Source organism: Cryphonectria parasitica (assembly GCF_011745365.1).
Source record: "Cryphonectria parasitica EP155 unplaced genomic scaffold M406scaffold_4, whole genome shotgun sequence".
NCBI lineage: Eukaryota > Fungi > Ascomycota > Sordariomycetes > Diaporthales > Cryphonectriaceae > Cryphonectria > Cryphonectria parasitica.
In genome coordinates, this window is record NW_024468912.1 from 2951711 (window position 1) to 2972003 (window position 20293).

At 52.3% G+C, this 20293-nt stretch overlaps 3 protein-coding genes across 3 annotated transcripts; 2 read left to right on the top strand and 1 right to left on the bottom strand.

Annotated features, from left to right (window-relative positions):
- Window positions 1–2075: 2075 nt before the first annotated feature.
- On the top strand, window positions 2076–2812 carry M406DRAFT_29732 (uncharacterized protein; the record flags this gene model as incomplete). Its single annotated transcript, XM_040919306.1, has 4 exons — window positions 2076–2180; window positions 2264–2369; window positions 2487–2554; window positions 2711–2812. Coding segments are annotated over 4 exons (381 nt in total), but the record flags the coding sequence as incomplete, so codon positions are not given.
- A 1731-nt stretch (window positions 2813–4543) lies between these two features.
- Window positions 4544–5772, bottom strand: M406DRAFT_101547 (family 5 carbohydrate esterase). The gene is made up of 3 exons (XM_040914956.1): window positions 5234–5772; window positions 4909–5066; window positions 4544–4846 (listed from the first exon to the last, which is right to left on the bottom strand). The coding sequence occupies exons 1-3, from the start codon at window positions 5638–5640 to the stop codon at window positions 4686–4688; spliced, it is 726 nt and encodes a 241-aa protein (XP_040776993.1). The 5' UTR covers window positions 5641–5772; the 3' UTR covers window positions 4544–4685.
- Window positions 5773–14987: 9215 nt separating this feature from the next.
- Window positions 14988–16429, top strand: M406DRAFT_276805 (uncharacterized protein; the record flags this gene model as incomplete). The annotated part of the gene is made up of 3 exons (XM_040918298.1): window positions 14988–15192; window positions 15432–15704; window positions 15810–16429. Coding segments are annotated over exons 2-3 (771 nt in total), but the record flags the coding sequence as incomplete, so codon positions are not given.
- Between the last annotated feature and the right edge of the window lie 3864 nt (window positions 16430–20293).

The following is a 20293-nucleotide window of genomic DNA, read 5'->3' on the forward strand; positions in this document are numbered from 1 at the left end:
GAAGAGGAGATCGCCGCGATAGCCAGCCGGAGGATCATACGCTGGTCCCAGAGGAAGAAAGGATTCGAAAGACGAGTTCTGGTTCGCTGTCGGGAGTAGCCGCAGGGCTGCAGCCGTCTAGCCTTGTGAGGCACAAGGAGGGAGAGGGGGGGGGGGCTTGCCATATATAATTACTTACTTAGCGTTGTATAGTACATGGCTACCAAGTGTCGTTCCTTTATTTCTCTGACTCTCTCTTTTCTGTCTTGTCTGTCTGCCGAGGCGAGTTCTCTGCCAATGGGAACATGCCATCTCAGTGTTGATCCCCTGTTTACAGTTCTTTGGTCATCTCAAGCCACGTGCTTACATAACTGCAGCTTCACCAAAAAGAGTTTTATCTAAGGAGTACATAGCGTGACTGCATTGTAACGCTGAGTGAGTCTGGTCAGTCCGTGGCCGTGATGCAGCGCCCTGCTGAGCCCGCCATAACACCTAGAGCAGCTCGGGGACCTTGTTTAGGTAGACAAATCTTGATTACTTTGTTTTCTGACTTGCATTCTTTCCTGATGGGTCAGAAATTACTCATCTGTCTGAATGTGGTAGTAGCTTCTTTTTGCTCTCTGCCCTTCCCTCCTTTGCGATTCGTTGCTCCAAATGCCGGGTCCCGAGGTTTTGGTAGTAGGGCTGATGACGATCCCACCCCCCATACCATTGAACATTGCAGTTGCAATATAAGACTTCTTTTTTTTTCTTTTTTTGGTCCCAATGAGCATGCAAATCGTTAGCCCGAAGAAGAAAGAATTTCTCATGATCACCAGACCCCGAGGGAAATACGAAAAGTTTTAGTTGCATGAGAGGCGCGTGATCATCATGAGCAGCCAATGCCATCGTAAAAAACGGTAATTACACGTTCGAGCCAGCTTCAGGACACATGAGACAAGAGGGCGGCGGCTTTCTCAGGATAACATGAGAGAGGCTCAAACAAGATCTGAAGACTTGCCGTCCCAAAAATCCATCGCATATGATTATTCAAGGGGCTGAAGACGGGGACCTCTACCACTACAACACCCGTCCTCGGCCCCGGCTACAACCCGACGGTTCCGACGTGGATACCGGAAGGACCCTTATACGTTCCTCCTTATGGAGGGAAGTAACAGATCCCACGGCAGATATTTCCCATTCAGAGAAACGTAGAGAGAAAACAAGAACTGACCAGGTAGGTACCTATTCCTGGTCAAAGGATTCTTTTAGCGTTGCTCCAGTCGTAGTAAACTGCTACCGTATTCTAGGCGTCCTCAATTGCCTAGTACGTCTGCAGAACAGGGCTGAGACCAAAGTCTCAGGAAGGATACCTCACTTCGTAAATGTAGATACCTAATTCAACGAAGCCTTCAGTATTTCTTCTCTTTCTCTTGTGTGTGTGTGTGTGTGTACACACTGCACGTCAGAAACCCTTGGGTTAAGAGATCTTCATCTCATCGCCACCCCCCCTTGAATCTACCCCCTCAAACACAGCAATGTGCCGTGGCTGAAAGTGACATGCACGAATCGTTCTGATGGCAGAGGGAAAGGATCGAAGCAGCCTAGACGCAAAACACTTGACAGAGTTATTCAAAGGCAAATTGAAGGGGAATACTTACATCACCTTTCAGCTTTGAAGAAGGCACCGACGTTTACCAGACACACACACAGACACACAGACACACAGACACACAACTATAGCCGATCAAAGACAGATATATATAAGCTATATCACGACGACCACAACAATATCACAACTTCAAGAAAGCAACAACAAGTCAACTATATCCTACCGGTCTGCTCTTTGTATTACTATCCTATACCAACACCGACAACATGACCAAGGACAAGAGAAAGTGGACTATTGAGGAGGATGAGGCCCTTCTTCAAGGTCTAGAGGCTGAGCTGGCTCGTGAGTTTATCACCATCCACGTCCCACTCGCACTTTTCGTTTTGCCTCTTTTCTTTTCTTTTTCTTTTTCTTTGTCTTTGTCACATCTACACGCAAGATACTTGCTTGCAAGATCACCATATTGACTTGAAATGTGTTACCGTCCTTAGGCCCTACCGGCCGAGGAAATTCGATCAACTGGAACGAGATCGCTAAGAGGGTTCCTCTTCGAAACAACAAGGACTGTCGCAAACGGTACTTGAATGGGATGGCTTGGAACCTCAAGAAGGTGAGTCTTTGCTAGAATGTGTCTTGGGCTTTTCGGGAAGTGACTTATGACTGATTGTGCAAATCTTCTCTTCCCAAATATAGGGACCTTGGTCGGTGGAAGAGGATATTCAGCTCAAAGACCTCATTCAACAATACGGCACATCCTGGGTGGATGTTTCCCGGGCTATGGGGACACGCAGTGCTGATCGTAAGTAATATCTACAGTTACCAACAAGACTTTCCACCAGAGTTGCTAGCCAGGAGGAAGAAACCTCCAACGTGAATCCCTTTGACACAAAACTGACCTGGATATTATCAAATACAGAGTGTTCGAAGAGATGGTATCACTGTCTTAACCCAGAACTGGACCGACAGCCATGGAAGAAAGACGAAGTAAGTCAACTTCTGCTTCTAGTTTTATCTATTTTGATTCCAAACATTCGCTCTGTGTTTATAGAGGAAGCAACATGGGACATCAAACTCGTTCCATGATTCATTCTCTTCTAGAGTCCTAGCATGTGTGACTAATAAAAAAACGCTTTGCTCCAGATCCGAATTCTCATGGACGCGTACAAAGTCCATGGAAGCAGCTGGAAGCTGATACAAGAGAAATATCTCCCTTCCAGATCGGCCAACAACATCCGAAACCAGCAAGTCTTTTCGAAAGTTGTGAGGGGGAAGAAAGATCCTTGGAACTTCAAGCTGACGTTCAGTCATCAGATACACTATCTTGACACGCTACAGCTCTAGATCCGGTCGTCAGAGCCCTAGTCGACGATCCGACACAGGATCACCATCTGCTTCCAGCAGCCGTCGAACGACCGCCGAACCGCAGACAATCTACGACGATACCAACCGATTGGCGCTCGAGGCCTCATCCTTCCATATACACAAGAGCAACGCAACCTCGCCCGGCGCGATCATCGCCGCATCCCCCGTGAGCTTCGGGACAGACATATTCTCGGGATTCGCGGGCCCGCCCACGGCTCCGGCTCCTCAGCAGCTCAACAACAACAACCCTTCAGTCTACCCAGGCGTGTCGAACCTGAGCAACGACTCGTTCCGGTGGATGGACAGCAGTGCCATGGCGGGGGACGAGTACTGCCTGGTACCCCACTCTGGCGCGGCCCCGAGGCCGCCGACATACTCGACATACTTCCAACCGACCGGTGGCAATTTCGCCATGATGCCCACCGTCACGGCTGGGGCCCCAGTTGTCGCGCAGCCACATGGACAAAATGTATCCTGGGCCACTTACAACCCGGGTCTGTTCCCTGCTACGACCACGGCACAGAGGCCCGGTGTGAGCTGGGCGCCGTCGAGGGGGGCTCCTGCAGCGATTGCGCCATTCATAGAGGATGGGAGCGTGCAGCAGATGGGCTACATGGTGGACGAGCACCACATGAGACGATAATTGGAGAGTAGGTCATGAGAGACAACTGCGGCCGTGCATAAATGCACAAACAATTCTTAATATAGTATAGCATCTGGGGTTTGCATTGTATTTTTAGGTGATCACGGTTAAGAATGGGCATGAAGAGGATATGGGCTACGTAAATATGATTTATGAACCTCTGTATCTATAATATCTCCTTCTTTTCAAGAATGACATGGTATTCATGAACTTGTTCAACTGAATTGTGATTGTACGTGTAAAACTAGGAGTAGGCGCTATAACTCTACTGTCTCTCTTTCTCTCTCACTCTCTTCGGCGATGGAATTTGTTGACTCTGGTGTCTCGTCTACCAGGTATAGAATTAACAAAGGGAATCAAGCGTGCCTCCGTCCTCATCCCATTGATGTCTCTCTCTTGCTTTCGTGCAGGCCTTTCTCCGGCGGGCGAATCAGTCGTGTATCAGAGCGTAGGCAAGGCTAAGCCACTACTTCAGTTCGTCAACTACAAGTATCGCAACTTGTCAAAAGGACGAAGGAAGGAGGCAGGGAAGTTTGCCAATGCTGGACTCTGACTAAGAGCCGGTAACAACCAGATTTTCATTATAATATATTCAAATGTGTTGAAAGGCTAGCAGCTACTCTACTCAGTCACCAAAACAACTTTTCTTTCCTTGAACACAAGCACTTCGAAAAGTACTGTGCTTGCAATAGTTTCAAGTCAGATCACGTAAAGATGAATGACACAGCGACAACACACGTGCATGCTTATTAGTAAAGGTTGCTGGCATCTTGTTTCTCACTAAGCTACATGTATTTGGCTTGCCATCATGTAACTGTGGCTTTTTTCCCTAGAATTTCGAGGACTTGTTTATCGGTGGCTACTCCTGAGTGTCCCCCAAAGCGAAGTAATCATGATTACCTTGGAAGACACGCAGACAGCAGAGAGATAATAGATGACCATCTTGCAGACACATGTATTGTTTCTATATACATTTTCCAGTCCAAGACCAGCCCTGATATCCAAGGGTACTGGAAAGAGGGTAATTAACCAACCCCTCCGTTGTATTATCATGTTGTCATTACTATCATTGATGCTCTTTCTTTTCTCTTGCTCATAGTCGATGATCTTCTACAGCACTGAGGCCACCAAAGACGCCGCAGCGGGGGTATCCTTAGCATAAGTGAAATGCGTCGGCCCCAGGATATCTCCAAACTGGCAGATATCATCATCATCGTGGCAGATCACCTTGACCTTGCTGGAGTCGATACCAGCGATGGTCGAGTTGCTGTCTATAATAGAACCAATGTCAGATAACCCAAGGGCTCATCTAGGCCAATGAATGATAGCATACCTGGGTCTCCAAACGTCACGACCGCACTGACAGCTGACATGCCAGAGGTCCCGACTTTGCTCGCAGCCAGGTGAACGACTTGTGCGCCCTGAGACCAGCCGCTCATGATGATTGAAGTGCCGGTGCATGATGCTGCTGCCTTGCTCACATACGTGGCCCTAATAGAGATGAAATTCATCACAGTCAGACAAACATATTATTCCTTGGTTTTTTTTGTTGGGGGGGGGGGGGGTAGAAGGAAAAGAAAAGAAAGAGGAAAAGCAGGTCCCCAAGCGCGTAACGTGGTCTACTGCACAAGAACCAGAACAACAACAACAACACTCACATCTCGTCTGCACCGCCAGTAGACCCCCCCGTAAAATACTGAGCCACCGTCGCCGGATACGAGCTGGGGTCGATCCCCTGCATAGAGACATTCTTCCCAGGCAGGGCGCTCACGAGCTCGTCGAGGAACTCGGGCCCGACCAGCGCGCCCACGTTGCCCGGCTCGCCGGTGCCCCTGGCGAAAATAAGCATCACGTCCCCGCAGTCGCCGTTGACGAGGTCGCTGCGGGTCTCCTGGTAGCCCAGGATCTTGCCCGCGGTGCTCTCGAGGCCTGAGATGACGGCGTCTGCGCCCTTGAAGGCGATGTTGTTGGGGAAGAGCTTGCTGATCTCTGCTAGAGCGGTGCCTAGGCTGAAGGCGTGGGTGCTTCCTATGGCCAGCGGGACGAGAGTGAAGACCGGCTTCATTTTTTATATTATATTTATTGGGTAATGCAATTAGTGTGAGAGAGAGAAAGAGAGAGAGATGGAAAAGCGAGGGATAGTTTTGTAACCCTGGATATGTCCTTATCCGTAGCTCTAATGAATGTAGTCAATTAAAAGAAGATGTTGTACGAGGTCGGAAGGAGGGTGTCTAAGATATTAAGAGTAAAGGTTATTGTATTTGTATCTAGAGGTTTCCTACAGGCACCATTGGCTGATGCATTAATTGAGTGGCTAAACAATCAATGTTGACCAACCGTTGGGCGGCCACTTGGTTTCTGGCCGCTTACATGAGTTTGACCCACTGCAGCCTCTTGCATGAGAGGCAGCGAACGGATTTCTAGGCACTGAATGAGACACCAACATAAGCGCGAGAACGCCGTATTGTAACCAATAACACGGTCTTGGCTGATATGAGTTGGGCATTGTTGGCCAGGCATCGCTGCTGAGCCTGTAGCATGGTCGTGGCAGGCTTTATGTTTTGGAATCCTTGTAAATGCGCAGCTGTGTATGTTAACTGCTGCTCTGTCTCCCACGAGTTTTGGGGCTCATGCCCAGAGTAAGCAGTTACAGTAATTCCAAGCCCTTGTTTTACCTACCTGCTTACCCCCCCCCCCCCCTCTCCCAACAATCTTCCACCTGCGTAGTGTAGTTCAAGTAGGCACAGCATAGAGTAGAGACCTTTTAGGAAAAGATAATTATTCTATCATAAACATGAGCCTTCTTCGCAACAAATTCAGTATAACTGCAAGCAATTTATAGCGGCTCGTCATAAGCTGGCTGGTCAACATACGAGCCAAACCGATCGACTGATGTTGGCTCGCCAATAAAGAATGGCAAATAGCGCCGCTGACCTCGATGCCAAGAATGTTAGATGCCGAATATACACTGCATCCCCCTTTCTATTGGATTCTACCCTTTTTCTCAGCCTCCGATGCATGTCTCATTTCGCCCTCCGTACGCGATTCGCCAGGGTCCACTGTGGCACGACTTCTTGCGGGTGCGCTGCCCAATCGACGTCCCCGTATCGACGACACTCAACGTCTGCCTTATGGCATTTTCAGCCTTTACTGCTTACAACACCGAGTCTCCATGAGGCTGACCTGACCCTGCCATTAATGAGCACACTCATATGAAGTCTGGCGGAGTCCGAATTGGTGACGTATTTGACCGTCATATTCCTCGTCTTCCTCCACGTCCGCGGCAGGCAAACACACACGGGCGTGGCGTGTTTGAGGACGCCATGACCGGACACTAGAGACACGGCAGAAGAAGACAACCACGGTAAAGGCAGGGCAGGATCTTGAGATGGAGAAAGAATGAATGATGAGTGTCGAAGGCCAGAGTTGGGTGGGGGGGAGAGAAAGGGGCAGGAAAGCCATGTGATGGTGAGGTGCCGGCTTTCTTTTCCCAATCGTTGTCAAGCCAGGGTCGACCTGAAAAGTCTGTGATCGAATTACTGACCTCGTCAGCTTTCGGGCTTGAACAAGGCACGCAAAAAGGGGGTGTCTCAACAACCATTGCACGCTGTGGGTGATATCCCCTGGCCAAAAGGTCTCCTCCGTCAAACCACCACCCCTTCTCGAGCAACACAGCAGCAGGCAGGACGCCAACACTGGGGGGAAACGAGGATCGCTATCCCTGCGAGGCCATGCTTACCACTTGATGAGCAGATGTGGGCACCAAGGGAGACCGTCTCTAACCCCCCTCCCCCTTCTCACTTTCCTGCTTGCGGGTTCACAGCGTTCCTATTTCTAGAGTTTTTGCTGCGGGCGTGAACAACAGCGACCGTCATGGCGTAGGCGCCGATCCGAGTTTGTGATGACCTGCTCTGCTTATGGCAGAGAATGCACACAACTCGTAAGAAGAAGAAGAAAAGAAAGAAAAAAAAACGAGTCACGTGGTATTCGCAAAGAATTGTTTTTCGGTCCAAGAGCTCTTAGATCTTTTGAACCGGCGCCTTACCAAGCACGTAGGTACCTGAACCAAATGTGAGGAGACAAGCGTTCTCCAAGTCCGGTCCACCATGCCGTCACGAGAAAGTAAAGACGTATTCTTGTACCTGTACATGTTAGGTCAGGTATGTATTCCATGAATTCACGAACATCGTGTAGATCCCCGCCCATCCTTGCACATGTGGCTCCGTTCTCGTCGTCGAGTGACGCTGCTCAGCTCAGCCAGGCGCCAAAAGGTCGCGGGGTGGGTTCTAGACCGGCTTGGTGGTTTCTAGAGTCGCCTAACACTTGACGTAACATCCAATAGAGCCTGCAGGGAGAAGAAACGAGGGGGTCTAAAACCCGTCTAAGAAGAAGAAGAAAGGAACGACGAGGCATTTACATCTAGCTCGGGATTTGTTGGTACGCATGCAGGGCATGCATAGTTCCGATGTGTCGTGAAGACAGTGCAGAAACGAGGGCAGTAGACTTGAAAAGTGCCTTTGGAAAACCCAAGTGAGAAAACACTTACAGCACTAAGAGGCTTGGTCCTGAAACCTCCGAGAGATGCCCGATAGCTAGCCAGCGGACCCTGAACTCCAACCTCTGAAGAGACAAGAGAGCCCTCTCAGCAGCAGCACCACTGACAATACCAACACCAACCACAACCGGGCTACCCCTCTTCTGTTGACCCGCTTCACTTGATCCGGGCCTGTAGCGCACCCAGCCTGCAGAGGGGAAGGGCTCATCGTGATACGAACACCTGCCACCATCCGATCGCCAAGTACAGTAAGCCACTGTATACATAACACCAACAACAACAGAGGAGAAGGCATTCGGTGCGACGAGGGAGGGGGGAGGGGGCAGCTGCTTGGGTCATGCACCCACCCTACCACCCTCCTCCCAGCCTTTTTCTCCGTTAGCCGGGTGCTGAGAACGTCTTGGTGTTGTACAGTCTTGCGCCTCCAGAGATGAATACTGGTGGACGGCGGGTGCACGTGAGCCAGGCAAAGTCTGAGTGACTTCTGGTGTGGCTGTGTGCTTTCTGAAGAGGCTTTGACACCACTGTAGGAGTTGGGTTGCCCTCCCTCTTTTCCACTTTCCCCATGGTGTCTATATTATCATATAGACAGGCGTCACACGGAACACTTGCAGACCAGAGCCTAACGACGATGACGCCGGAGGAGAACAGAAGCAAACAAACCCCACCCTTCTTACTTGACCTGATTTGAACTCGACTTTAACTCTGACAAATGGCTGGACACCCCCATGCTGGCTGATCCGAGGCGTGCGGTTTGCTCGCTCTTCTCACCTTCAGCCCAGATTTGCACAGCAGGAGGGACTCACTAGTCACCGCCACGGGCTTGAGCGAATTCTCAGGTATGGACTTGAAAAGAATGAAGCGTAGCAGAGGCAGGTGTAGAGGGCAGTAGAGGAAGAGAAGAAAGCAAAGCCCTGCCGTGATGGAGGGGGTATGTCTGTGATTAAGCCGGCAGAGCATCGTCTGCTGCAGTGTCGGATCCCTCCAGAGCCTTCTCGCTTTCCTCGGCAAAAATGAATGAAGAAAAACGGGCAAAAGAAAAATGACGACCCATGGCATCGCACCGTGGCCCAGCTGGCGTCACAATGGCCTCATCACACGAAGACGGCGGCGCCACCACTACCACCACTTGCCACCACCTGGTACCAGAAAGTTACCAGCACCAGCACCAGCAGCAGCATCATCATCAAGTTGCCTGCTTGCGTCGACAACTGCTGCGATGGGACGCAAGGTCGATCGTTCTGATTTCTGGCAGCAGCAGGAGGAGGCGGATGAGGTAAACTTGTTCTTTTCTTTCCCCATACGCACACCCACGCGCACACCCGTACCTCAGGGTTTCACACAAGTCACCAGACATTGTGCGCAGGTGGGAGGCCGCGTACTGCAGTGCAACCCTACCTACAGCCGTACGGACTTTGGTCTGTTCCAGGGGAGGGGGGGGATTGTTTTGAGTTGTTCGGGGGCGGGGCGGGGCGAGAAAAGGAGGAGGAGAAGGAAGAGAAGCAGCAGCAGCAGCTGCCAGATTGAAAAATTGATGGTGCGGAGGGAACAAGGAACCGCGCCTTCCCCCATTGCTACCCCCTAAGCCCAACCCGACCCTCCCCCCAAAACCCCAAACGCCAACCCCGACCAATCATGTCGTGGTGACCTGGGTTTTGTTACGCAAGTCTGAGACAGGCGCACACATCTCTGTAGAAAATGAGAGATTGATCTTCGCTTTCTGTCGCTCTCTCTCTCTCTCTCTCTCTTTTGGTCTTCTTCTTCCACCCCTCCTCCCCTCCCGCATGGTCCGTCTGGTGCCGAGATCGACACATGCGGGCTCGGCTTAGAGCCCTGTCAGGAGCCCTATCAGGAGCCCTGTCAGGAGATCTTCCCCCTCCCCCATTCAACCTTAGGGGGTACTGGTTGGTTGGGCTAGAGGCAAGTTCCGTTGCTTGTCCAGGGAACAAGAGATACCTCGAATATTTGCCCGACGCCTTTCCTGTGTCAAGGCTAGTTGTAGTAGTAAAGCCCGGTGTTGACAAAGGGTGAACCCCCTGAGACGCGAAAAGTCTTGGTAGTTTGTCAGTCATCGGCAGGTCTTGCTACCATGGTCTGGATCGACGACGGCGCTGGTGCTATAATAGCGATACAAGAAGAGAGAAACGAAAACCTTGAATGCGGTTTGGCTTTCTTTTTTCATATTTTTATATCGTTCATGCGACAGCAAGGGCTCAGTCTTGACATCTGACAGTAGTAGGAAACTAATCTGGCCGGATCCCACCCACCTAATCTTGTGATCACACCATGATGATTTTTCCTCATGATTTAGGATTTCGATGCACTTGCTTGCTTACTAACTCAACAGACTTGACGTTGTTTCGAATCCCGAGAGAGGGGATAGACTTTTGTGATTTAGAAAACTTAGAATAAGAGCCGCCAAACCGTCAATGCTTGTAGGAAAGGAAACAGGAAAAGAAAGGACACCCACAGAAAAACCCCCAGGCCCAGAGGCTTGGGAGTGGCACGCCCCGCCTCTTATAAACGAGGAGAAGAATATCCTCATCATTGGCCCTGAGAGGTCCCGCGATTCCGTATCGGGCAAGAAACGAAGCATCTTGACGTCGACATCAACGCCGTCCTTTAGATCTGGCGTTGGTCGAAACGCCAACAAAGAGTGAGTGCCTTGAGAGGGAGGAGGAGGAGGAAGAACTAAGAAGCCAGTGCTGCTGATCAACCTGGGCTTCCGGACTTGTTCAAGCCCAACATCGTCTTCAGCTACCATATTCATCTTGGGGTCAAGGCCAAGTCCTCGGCGTGCTTTTCAGCTGTCATAGTAGTTGTAGCCGTGCGCATAGGGAACTGACCCTGTAGTTGTATCCGCTGCGTGCGTTTCTCTCGATCGTGTGTGCACGAGAAGCTTCAAATTCCGGTCCGATCTGCTTCTCCAAAGACAGAATGATCTTCTCCGTCCATGTGCGGTATAGTATGTACATAGTATGTATGCTTGGATCGTGTTATGTAGAGAGCAGCCAGCTTTCTATCCACCTGAGAGGAGGTCTCAATACTGAACTCGGACGTGCGACGTCTGTTCGGAAAAGAGGATCATTTGGCTCCCGGCAAGAGCTAGCGTGATTTGCGCCTGTGGGGCCGAGGTTCTGCTGCAGCACATGCGTACCATTCATAGCAGCACCGTTTAGCCCTGTACCGTGGTACTGTGATAGCTTGTTCTGTTGCTGAACCAGGGGGGGGGGGAAGGGGCCGCCCAGGTCTGTCCAACCGGAAACGGCGCCCCGAGACTTCCAGACAATCTGGCTCAGAAGAGGTAAAGGGACCCGAAGGCTCTCCTGGAGAGACCCCCTGAGAAAAGAGATCTCAAGGGTTTGTCGCCTGTGTATTAGCAGCGAGTTGCGTTTTTAGGGTTTGGGACACAAAAAGGGGGGAGGTGTCCACAAAGTCCTTGTTCATTCCTTTGCACATGTACTATGTAGCAATTCCTATGTTGAACTTGGGAACTGACTTAGACAGTATGTAAGTACTTGTGGCAAGAAACAGCCCTACTGAGATTGCGCTGGCTGCCACGACACAGCGTTGTTGTCGACAATGATGACACGGGTCTCGGTAGAGTGGACTTCCAAACGGTACCAGCGTCGCGGTATGGAGCATAAAACCAGAATACTGGTCACGGTGACTCGTCATCTTGATCTCCGTCCGATCTCCTCTCCCAGCTGTGGAGTTACCGTTCACGGTACCAGAGTTCACAAGAAACCATACTCAACAATAGCGAAATGTTGTTTTTGTCAATAAGATTTCGTGTACTGCGCTATGGCAGCTTCTCTTTGTTCTGGGCCTTCGGCGTGTCCATATCATGCTACATTGTACTGTATGTATAGCGACCGGGCATACAGACTTCTCCCCACTTTACCCTTTCTGGCCCACTATCGCCATGTATACTGATCTCTCTTTTTCTTCTTTTCTTCTTTTTTTCATCCCATTTCCTCTCAGTATCGTCACTGTGGCAAGATATCGGGAGTCCAGCCCAAAGCAAGCTCGTAACCGGGGGTCGATAGGGGGTCCCACTCGGGATTCAAAGCAACAGAACCTACCTAGCTAGAGCTATAGAAGTGCATACTATAGAGTCATTATGGTCATAGTAACAAGGACAGGTCACGCCAGGAGGGAAGCTGGTGAACAATTTCCGAGTTTGCCAATAGTCAGCCACATGGAAGGGGGACGGAGGAAAAGAAAATTCATTCGCAGTCAAGCCTGATCGATTTTTTTTTTTTGAAGGTCTAAACATAGCATCCTGTCAACTTGCCTTTTCAAGCCTTTTTTATTTATTTATTTAAATCAACTCTTTTAGTTTCCCCATCTCCCTTGGCGAGGGACGAAAAACTTGGATGGGAAAGGTACTGATAGCCCAAAGTAAAGTGTGATGTGCTATGACGACGGGTGCAGCCGGTTCCCCGTAATCTCATGTCATTCCCGCCCAAGCCCACCAAGAAGCGCGCGGATCCGCCCCACCCTTTGGACAGAAGAGCTCCACGGGGCTCCGTCTCAGGGATTTGATTCATGTTCCCTCTCCAAAAGAAATAGAAAAAAAAGAAGGAGACAAAAGAGAGGGGGAGGAAGAAGAGGCCCCTCTCAAAAATAATCACGGAAAACAGGGTCTTGGTTTCCCGAAGGTCCATTCCACAGTGGTCTGGCCAGCCAGCGCTTGCTGAAGCTGGGAAGGAAGAGTGAAAAACAAGACAATGAGGATGTGGTGTGTGTTTTGCCTGCTTGCTTCCGTGGGATGAGAACAGAAGCAATGGCTTTAGATGCACGCCAAGAATCCTGACTGTGCTCGGCGACTATGATGGTAGGGCTTGTCTCTGCACGCACTGTAGTATGTACCATGGTCATCGAGATGCTACCATAGCATGTCGTACTTGTACATACTATATATGGTATGTCACAGCACCAGAGTGAGTCTGTCTGTCTGTCTGTCTGTCTGTCCACTTGCCAAATTTAACCTGGGCGCAGGTTTGCCGGATTGAGAAAAGAGATGAGCTGCGTGCATGCTGCAGAGTCTAAGCCTGTCTCATGATAGTAGTTTACTATGTACAATTAGTGATAATGAGGAGGGGGAGGATGAAGCACTGTACGGTCATGTAAGCAGAGGAGGAATCTTTGGTAGTATCGAAAGGCTGCGCAGTGGTGGGTCTAGCAGTCAGAGACATGGCCTGATGTCGCGGCCACGTTCCGGTGTGCTGAAGCAGACAAGCAGCAACAGTGACAGCAGGGTGGGAATTATTTCGGGACAGTGCACGCATAGGTTTGGGTCATCAAAGGTGACAGTTCTGACTACACACATGCACACATTACTACCTGGGCTGCAGCATTGCACGGCGCAGCCTGCGATGCAACGGGGAGTCATCAACGGCACAGCAGCCCGGTGGGGAGGGGATAATTAAAATAAAAAAAAATTGCACATTTGGGGTGGCACAGTACAAAAGCATTGGGGACTCAGCTTTAGGACCTAAGCCTCCCCAGACCAGCTCAAGACAGGCCCTCCGTCCCCACTTTTGTCAACTACCCGCCGCTGATTGGCGCGCTCTGGAGAAAAGTGCTGCTACGTAAGTACCTTGCTCGCGCCTCTCAGTCTGCTTTCCACTGTGGCACCCCCCTCGGCCAAATTAAACGGTGTTGATACCACCTCGCAATACTGAAGTACCATGCTGCTGGGCTCAAGCCAGCATTTTCCCACCCCCCTCCCAGCAGGGGGATCTGGGAAGGGGGGAAGAGGGGTTCCTTTCTGATCCCGAGCATCTGGACCTACTGAACAGAGGCCGATCCATTCATTCCACTAACAAATCGACGCAGGACAGAGAGGGCTCCTGAGTTTTTTCGGTTTGCAACCCACCACCTGCCTTCCCACTACAGCCCCCAAAGGATTCGGTGGCAGAGAGAAAAACGACTACTTCCGCGGAAATGGTGACGCTGGGAATAAGATAAAAAACTGGATCGATCAATCACGCACAGTGAACAAGGCACCCGGCAGATGTTCACAAGATCATCAGAACCCTAGACCAGGTCGGTTTTCAATCCCAGCCCGCCTTGCCACATGCGGCAGGTCTGTGAAGCTGTCATGTGTGAACGTCCTTGCTGCGTGGTAATACTACAGTACATGGCTTGATGTACCATCGTACGGTGTACTTGTAAGGAGGAGTCATGGTGCTGTGAGCAAGACAGAATGTGTGTGAGTGGACTGACTCACTAATGCTAGCACGATGGAATCGTCCATACCATCAGTGGTATACGCTATCATGATTACAGACTAGCGTATACTGTGGGGGACGGTAGTACTTTACGTAGCAATGCGAGCCTGTCGACAGGGGCTAACCTTCGCTTCGGGTGCACAGGCTCGCGAAGTCACCAGCGAACCCTACTAGCGGAACCCAATGAGAGACGACCTGCGGCTCGCCTGGACGCCGGGGCCACCTGAGCCTTCGATCCTTGAGGGGTACCCAGTCCGCTGCCTTGGGTCGAGATACCGTCAGGACGCAGGCCACCTCCCTACCCCCCTCCCCTCTGCCCCAGGGGCCAGGGGTCCCCCACCCCTCCAATCACACATGCCCCAGCTTCGTTCTCTAACCATGAATAGGCCCCTACTGTGGTGCTATGCCTACTATGTACTGCCACTGATCCCCGCCGCCTGGCAGCCGCTGTCGCCATTCTTGTCTGTACTTTGGGTCTGGGCCCCCAAACCTGTCCCCCTGTTCCTAGCACCTGCTCTTTTGCTCCGACCACTCGCCTTCTTCCCTTCTCTCTTCCTGTTCGCCCATTTCCTTTCAAACCTCGACCAGCCTCAACCTCCACCTCCACTCCCCAAACCTCGACTACTCTCTCATTGCAGCAGGAACACCTCACAATCCTGTGGAATAATCCTTCCTTCTATCCCGCCCACTTTCATAGGTTGCAGTTCGTCTGGGCATATTCGTGCTCTCGCGAACAAGGACCGAAAGGCATTCCACAGTTCTACGAGTCGTGTCATTCCGCTCTTCGGACTTGGTATCAGTGATTGCGCTTCGAGTTTCCCAGGTAAGCTGACTTGAATCACTGAATCACTGCTCCACTTTCTATTGTCTCGTTCTCCTTGCCCTTGTCTCTTCTCTTCTCCCGATTGTTGGGTTCTCCTGTTCTGTTCTGTGCTGGTCTAGAGAGAGGGAAGGAGAGAGAGAGAGAGAGAGAGAGAGAGACAGACCCTCAGTACTCCTAACCGATGCTTCGATGTCTAGAGCTGTTTCGCCATCGTTGCTGACCATATAACCACCATCTAGTCTCCTTCTCCTATCTTTTCTTTTCGCTCTATAGACTGCCTGTCCGAGACCTGTCATCTCTCTATCGCGTCTGAGAACCCGACCGCTATCGAGGCACAGGGCTGATCACCACCGCCATCAGCATGGCTAACCTGGGCCCTCCCGCCCCGCCCACTCGTATCGGCGAGACGGTGGCCATCACCAGGACGACGCGTGATGGTCGTCAACTTCATTATGAGATGAAGGTCTTGCAGCAGCCAGAGCGAGCTCGTGCCTGTGGCTCTGGTCCCAAGTGTGAGAAGCTCCCCCCTCCTCCCCCCCCAATCCGGGCCTTTGACACCCGCCAGCGAGTTCATGGGTGATCACCACAGGAAATACTGACTTGAAATGACCTCACAGCCTCTGCGGACCGTCGACCTGTTGACCCGCCACCTGTCGTGCAGATGAAAGTCTTTGAGGGCCCCCGTCGTGAGACAGCCAAGGACATCACATTTATGTACAACGCCGACTTCTTCCTCTACGCCAGCCTGCACCATGATACCGACAACCACGGCAACCGTGTCAATCCTCAGAACTCGCCACCCGTTCTGACCGGCATGCCCGTTTCTAGTATGATCCTGCTGGACCGGCCCGAGGAGGCCGGTTACTTCATCTTCTCGGACCTGAGCGTGCGGCACGAGGGCCGTTACTACCTGACCTTTGCCCTGATGGAGGAGGTCAAGAACGACTGCGACAAGGACCCCGACGAGCAGATGGGCGGCACCGACGAGATCACCGGCCCCGACGTGGGATGCAGCGGGAGACACTTCTCGTTCCGGACGACGGTGCAGACGGACGTGTTTGATGTGTTTAGCGCCAAGAAGTTCCCTGGCCTCATGGAGAGTACTGCCCTCAGCCGCACCGTGGCCGAGCAGGGCTGTCGCGTCCGCATCCGGCGCGACGTGAGGATGAGGCGGCGCGAGAAGGGCGGTGGCAACAAGGGCAAGGAGGTCGCCGCACGCGAGGACCAATACGCCCAGAAGGCCAGGGTCGAGGCCTCACCGCACATTCGGGGCCGCTCCTCCAGCAACGAGACGAGCGGTGCGTACCAATCCGAGGCACAGCGGCGACAGTCCGGCATGGACTACGGCCCGCCGAGGCCTTCGCTGGCCGCCGCTCCGGAGCCGGCTAAGCAGAAGCTGTCATATGCACAAGCACCGCACGGACATGCGTCGCATTATCCTCCTCATGCTGCGCCACCACACACGCAGTCGCTACCAGACTCGCCGTCGTACCCACCACCGCCCGCCTCTGTGCATGGAGCACCGCAGTATCCAGCACGGGCGCCGTATCCACCCTACCACGGCGAGAGGCCCCCTTCCCGGGTATATGGTCCTCCGGCTCCTGTTCCTGCGCCTGCGCCTCCTCCTCACAGGAACAGCTACTCGTCGCACCGGTCGTCGGGCCCGCCAGCGCTCGCGCCGAGGCTTGAGGTTGACCTGGACATATACAAGCCGAAGAACACGCTGCCCCCAATCCGGGCGACGCTCGACGGTAGCGTGTCGCAGCCGCGCAGACCGTCGTACCCGTCACAGCTGAGTAGTGGCTCATCGCTGCCGCGGCTCCTGCCCCAACCGCCTCCCCAGGCGCGGGACCTGACGCCGCCCGAGTCCTCGCCCTTCTATCACAAGATCATGAACAGCGCGGCGCCGCCATCGTTGCCTTCCCTACCGCCGATCGCGTCGTCGTACGAACACCCGCCAGCACCACCAACACCTATCACACCGTCGAGGAAGCGCAGGGCCGACGAGGCGTTCACGGCGATGCCGTCTGAGTCGTATCGGCTGCAGAATGGGCGCCGCGAGGATGAGCAGCCCAGGGACGCGAACTACAAGGTGGACCAGCCGTCGCAGCCGCAGAAGCAGCAGCAGCAACAACAACAACAACAAAAACAGCAAGAGCCGGTGCAGACGACCTACCACGTGGAGCAGATCAGCTACAGGGACCCGGCGCTCGAGATCGACGACGTGTGGGAGCTGAGCCAACCGGTGTATTACCGTGCAACTGACGTCAGGGTCAATGTTGAGTTCCCTCCTCTGTACGACTCGGGAGAGGCGGCCTGAAGATGATCATCTGGTTGTTATTGCTGACTGCCACTCCTTGCCTGGATGCCTGGTCTTTTATTTTTTTGTGATACACCAAGGACCACACTTATTTGGTCATTTCCCTCTCTCTTTTTCTTTTTCTTGCATCGACACCCACTTAACAACCTTCCATGAGAGCTCCAAGGTTCATCAGGAGGCAGCGCTGCTGTTCATCTACACGAAATACTTCTTTTTCCTTCTTCTCCTCTTTCTTGGGATACTATGGCGTCTTGGATTTGAGGTTGATACCCAACCTCTGGCAATGAATGGGTAGGGTGGGAGACTGGCGCACGGGGGATCTGGTTTCTTTGATGCAGCCACAGGGCTGCTTGTGTGGACTTTTTGCTTTCTGTCTTATCTCTATACATTATTGAGCTTGTATCGCCTCAACCATACCAGCTCGTCGTGGGTGTGTCAGTCTTTTTTTTTGGAATTCATCTGATTGTGGGTCCCGTCGATGGGATGGATGGGTGGGCGGAAAGAAAGGATGGTTCAGCTCCTAAGAGAGCCGAGCACGTATCAACTTGGGACCCACCAACAGTTACTTCTGTGTATTTCCAGGGAGCAGACACTGTCCTGTATTTATATACGAGGACGTGTGTGGTGACATTGTCATTGAGACATGTCATCGTCGTTGTCAACATCAACATTATTCAAAAAGTAGTTGACCAGCTGTCCGTCCGGAAGGGTGCTCTGGTACCTGTGATGCGATGCGATGCGCCATGCAGTGACGGTATCAGGATTCGGGTGTGATCGGAAAATGAGAAGCAGAAGAAAACCAAGAAAAAAGGAAGCTAGGAAGTTTCAATCACGATGATAGGATGAATCCCAAGCCAGAGAAGAGTCGCATCCATCTTGCCTTGCATGTGGTGAGAAGATGCAATGACACCTCATCGTCGCCAGAGGCCCAGCCTGGCCTAGATCGGATCCAGCAGGCGTAGGAGCTGAAAGAGGGGGAGGACGGGAAGGGGTGCTGCAGCACTTGCTGGCACTGCGAGGTACATAGTAATTGTACTGCATTACTAAAGGGCATCGAGATAAGCAGAGGAAAGAAAAGAAAAAGAAAGGAAAAAAAATTAAAAAAAAATTGGGGCGGGGCACCAGCCCCCCTGTCAGCCTCTCTACCACTAAGAGGTCCCCTTCCCCACCGCTAACCGTGATCAATTGGTGGGAAGAATTAGAAAGTGGGTTACCCTGCCAACAAGTCTTAACGCGGGTATCGACCGTGTCGGTGTCGCTTTACTATGTATGGGCCGAAACACGCTTGTTCTTTTTCCTGCTTTATTTCGTCTTCTTTTTTTCTTCTTCTCTCTGACCGCCTTATTCTCGGCCCCTGGCTTATCGGCTCGGACACCTATCAATTCGCCGATGCTACTTTTCACTGATTCATTGGTGTTCGTTCATTCCCCATCTGCTTATGCAACAACCAGGTTTAACCCGACACGGATCCTCTGTCGCCGTGGGGCCCGGGAAAGGAAACAAGAAGAAGGAGAGCAAAAACAAGAAACTGGGAAGAACAACAGTCAAAAGAAAGAAGAATCAAAGGTGGGAAAGAAGGGCAAAGGGGAGAGAAGGGGGAAAAGAAGAAGAAAAGAACAATTTCTGACGCGTGAATCTCTTGTCCCCCCCCCCCCCCCCTCCTCATCAGTCAAGTCGAGGCTATATGTAACAAAAGAGTACATTGACATAGTATGGTGCACACATACAAACCCAAGTTACCAAAATCAGACTAGACCAGGTTCCACGCGCGCGAGCACCACGTTGGACTGCCACTGCCACTGTAACCAAATACTACTTACTATACCAGACACGCGCTGCCACCGCGTGCAACCACGATCTCCTTCCACCCCCAGCCCAGCCCAGCCCAGCCCGGCCAACCAGCCAACCCAATTCGGTCCAGGTCCAAGGTCCAGGGCCAGGTTCAAACCAACGCGAACCCAGTTCCCAAGCACGATCGATCGATTTCAAGCCAACAAATGACCCTTTTACACATTCACACGCATGATCATGAGTTAATACTTGGTGCTATTGAAACTGCTACTCCTACTACTACTACTTACACACGTGTCGCCGCCCTTGAAACTTGTTTCCAAGAACATAATTCAATCCTTGCCGCCCGTCACCCAACCAAACGAACAAGACAAGACGAGGCCACCACCAACCCCTCCTCCTCCTCCTCCTTCTCGTGGTCGACCTCGTCGTTGTCGTCGTTGTCCTTCTCCTTCTCCCCCTTCTCCCTCGATTCCAAGAACCACCCATCATACACATCACAAAGATGTCGCCCCCTCCTCCTCAGAGCCGCTTTCAGGAGGGCTCCATGAACGATCGCACCTCCAACGCCCCCCCTCCCGACTTCCTGGGTCCCGAGCCCGAGGACTACGAGAGACAATTCGCTATGGACTGGAAGCCTCCAGACCTGGACGGATTCGACAACGCCTCCACCCCGCACGCCGCTGCACCGACCCCTCTCGGGCCCCAACATCATCGCGGCAGTTTTCTGTCCACCAGCTCCGGCGGCAGCGGTGGTGGCGGCAATAAGGCGGCGGCGGCGGCGGCGGCGGCGGCGGCGGCTGGACCACAGAGACAAACGGGCAGCGGGCCGGGGTTCTTCAAACAGGTCAGGGAGAGGCTCAGCCTGACGAGATCCAAGTCGAGTTTCAGCGTCACCACAGGGGATGAGCACGATGGGGCCGACAGCGCCGGCGGCTTTCACATCCCGCCCGTCTTCAAGCACAAGCGTTCCGAGAGCATGGGCGTGCC